Source organism: Phragmites australis, chromosome 24, assembly GCF_958298935.1.
Source record: "Phragmites australis chromosome 24, lpPhrAust1.1, whole genome shotgun sequence".
Lineage (NCBI taxonomy): Eukaryota > Viridiplantae > Streptophyta > Magnoliopsida > Poales > Poaceae > Phragmites > Phragmites australis.
In genome coordinates this window covers 19474130-19477714 of record NC_084944.1, presented here as the reverse complement: position 1 = coordinate 19477714, position 3585 = coordinate 19474130, and the positions used below count along the sequence as shown (strand labels likewise).

The following is a 3585-nucleotide window of genomic DNA, read 5'->3' as shown; positions in this document are numbered from 1 at the left end:
AGGGAATTCAGTGCTGCTAGTATCAAACTAAAAGCAACTTCAGTGCTGCAAGCAGCCCACATCTATACATAGGACTAAGCAAGCTATACAGAAGGTTATTGCAGCATCTAAACAAAACAAAATGAACCATATATCCAACAAAAGTTTTCCAGAATTGTTTGCACCAAATCTTGAGTTGTTGTCCAGAACACAACTCCATTGCTAAAATAATTCTTCAGTAAGAAGATTATCATTGATTGGTCCCGTCAAGAGTTGAGTGAAGCTATTAAGGACTGTGTATTCTCCAGACTCCTCCTTGACCTTAGAAGCACTATCATTTGCCACTTGTGCTGTTGCACCAACATAGAGTGCTTCTTCCCCAGCCTCTTGTTCCTTCCAAGAAAATAATATCAAAAAATGAAGAAAAAAACATATGACTAAATAATAACATTGAAATGCAGATTTTTTTTTAAATAATACCATTGAACTTTTTCCCTTTTTACTTTGTCCTTTTTTTCTAGTCTTGCGCTTCTTATCAAGCCAAGTTCTTTTTCGCTTTGAAACTCTTACGCGGACCTCCTTTTTCTTTAGGCGTGCATTACTCAACAAGTCATTTGGGGGCATAACATCTGTGCAAACTATACATGGATCAGCAATACTAGTACATGCATTGATTTGTTCTTCAACTTGCATGCTAAGCATGTCAAGTGCATTGTTTACTAACAAGCTGCATTCTGGATAGCTGGCAGCTCAATGTGCCAAATTGAGAAATTTGTGGGATAGAAATTTATAGCGAAGCATAACATCCAATCGTGGATTCTCAATTATGTTTCTTCCTTGGTTGTCTTGTATTGTTCCATTCCGCGCTTCCCGTGTCCATCTCTTTAGTATATATTGAGTCGGCAGTGACTTGATGTTGATCAAATCAAGAACTTTCAGAGTATGGGCACACAATATCCCAATTTTGCTGAATTGCCCGCAGCTACATACAACTGTTTGATCCAAAGGATCACCAATAACTTTGTACTCCTCCTCAAAGATCAAATCTCCCTCAAAACTGGCAATTGCTACAAGATATTCATTATTTCCATCCAATGCCTTGGTGCATGCTGCCATGGATCTTTCATATTCACCTTGAAAAGCTTCGAATATAACAGGTGTGTAAAGCTTGCTAGCTTGCAACAACATAGGTGTCCTCATTTTGATTCTAGGTAATTTTTTCCTTGAATCAAATTCCGAATTCAGTTCATTATTTCTTTTTCCTTGCACCACCCTTTCAAAATGCTTAAGAAATCGAATGATATCAAAATTAGATTTCAAATGAAATTTCAGGTTATTGTTCAAACTCTCACTCAATTGTGTACTTCTCATTCCTAGTGTGAAAACATCCTTCATATAACATTCAACCCATTTTTCTTTCAACTTGTATATACTGTCCAACCAAGTTTGCTTGCTCACCTTTTTCCTCATCATGTCAAATGCCTCTTCAAATTTTGCCTCATCCTCATACTCATACATGCATGCGCTAAAATATGAGAGAACACTTGATTCTTCATTCTTCTCTTGAGTTAGATGTTTGATAGCATTTTGCATAATGTGAAAGGTGCACAGTCCATGCCATGCTTCTGGAAAAACTTCCCCAACTGCTTTTCCCATTGCAAAATCTTGATCTGTATACATTGTTTTAGGTTGCTGCCCATTATGTGCTTTTAGAAAGGTCTCAAAGAGCCACTTGAAGGACTCAAATGTTTCATCATACATAAGAGCTGCACCAAAAACTATTGTTTCTCTAAAATTATTGAATCCAACAAACACACCAAAAGGCCTGCTCTCTTTATTTTTTCCAAACATAGTGTCAAAACTAACAACATCACCAAAATGTGCATAGTCAGTGATCATTTTAGTATTAGCCCAAAATATGTTTGCTATTTGTTCTTCACAATACATTTGCAATGCATATTGGAAAGATGGGTTCTCGATAATTTTGTCTTGAAAAAACATAAGCATGCTACCTACTTGACCATATGCCATCTCTCGTTGGCGCTTGCTTCACAAATAGTTCTTGTGATCACGAAGAGTGTAGGTAAGATTAATTGATCCACCAACTTGGCGACTTGCCAACTCATGTGCTGCCTTTGGCCCAATTCCGGCATCATCAGCTGTTTCAATCTCAAAAGCTTGTAAATCTGAAATTTTTCTTTGTGACACCATCAAGCGCAAGGTTTGTGGCAAGTGCAGGGCGTGATTGTGTTCCAGAACCAGTTCAGTCACTTTATAACTTCCCTTCTTTCGGTCCATTGCAAGACCCATGCGAACTTGACAGTTGGTTCTTGTTTCAGCTCGAGGACACTTTGTTAGATGATCTCTTTGGTCTTTTCCTCGATGACCCTCATTTCCACAAACATATCTACATGATGTAACCTTGCCATCGGGCTTTCTTCTCTTTGTGTACCTTTTTCTGACCTCAAAGCCCTTCTGACCTCTATAGCTAAGCCAAAACATCCAAGCCTCATCTAAATTTCCGTATTCCATACCAACGTGAGGTACCAAACTAGACACAAGGCTCTCTCTGTAAAAAAAAAAGGCCACCAAGTATAAGATTATTGCATAGACATGCTAACCGAAAACTTGCATACACATGCTACGATGACCAATTAAATATTACCAAACATATTCATAAAGAACAAGTATGATTACACACCTATCTACTTCCATCTGAGCACTGTTCAATTCGTTTTGATGGTACAAATGACCCGGATCTTCAATCCATTGATTCTTCCATAAGAAAAGGGGCAAGTTTGATCAAGTCCAAGCCAACCTGATGAGGTGAGTTCGATTAATAGTCATCGGTGTGGGAGACAGCAGAAGAGAGGCACACTGTTGAGACTTACCCACATTAACAGAGATCTGAGCGTAGCGAAGCTCGTTGCTCGTAGCCGTCCAGCGATTGTCTCCTCGCGCCAACAGAGTAGTCAGACCTTTTTTTCCCGGGCGAGCGAGTGAGCAGAGGCACGAGCGAGGGAACCCACGGCGTCTCGTGCCCATTTTTTTGCCTCGTCTCTGACTGGGCCGAGCAAACCAAGTAGCGAGGACATTCATGGGCCGAGCAAACCGAGCGAGGGAGTGCAGGAGCTATCCCACCGTTCGATTCCTGTCGGACGTCCCAGCCGAGTTCGACGTCCCTCTGACGTAAAAACACCAACGTCAGAGGAACCGGTTCCTCCCATCTCGTCCCCTATTTAGCTATACGGAGAAGTCCCCAAATAAAAATGTAAAATTAAGTTATAGTTGATTATTTTTATGTATTAGTAATGTATTTATAATATACATAAGTAATTTGTTGATGCATACGAGGGTAATTGATATAAGATGGGTTACATTTCGTAGGTTAGATAAAAAATATAAAAGTAATTTATTATTTCTCCAACGTAATGTAATATTTGTACATTTATATACTAAGAAAAACATGTATGTGTGATATCGGGGATATAGCGAGGAGCGAGAACGGAGAGCGTATTCCCATCTCCATCCCGTATAAGTTCACAGGGATTAAATTTTCTCATATATATCCTCTAATAGGGGAATTCCTCATGGTTGGGTTACCGG

At 39.4% G+C, this 3585-nt stretch overlaps 1 protein-coding gene across 1 annotated transcript; it reads right to left on the bottom strand.

Moving 5' to 3' along the window:
- Positions 1 to 201: 201 nt before the first annotated feature.
- Positions 202 to 2010, bottom strand: LOC133907238 (protein FAR1-RELATED SEQUENCE 5-like). The gene is made up of 2 exons (XM_062349243.1): positions 970 to 2010; positions 202 to 372 (listed from the first exon to the last, which is right to left on the bottom strand). The coding sequence occupies exons 1-2, from the start codon at positions 2008 to 2010 to the stop codon at positions 202 to 204; spliced, it is 1212 nt and encodes a 403-aa protein (XP_062205227.1).
- Between the last annotated feature and the right edge of the window lie 1575 nt (positions 2011 to 3585).

Coding starts and splice junctions, on each gene's coding strand:
- LOC133907238 (XM_062349243.1), bottom strand. CDS start 2,010: ATGGCATATGGTCAAGTAGGTAGCATGCTTATGTTTTTTCAAGACAAA. Junction 373..969: donor ATCCTTTGGATCAAACAGTT/GTATGTAGCTGC, acceptor TTTTCTTGGAAG/GAACAAGAGGCTGGGGAAGA.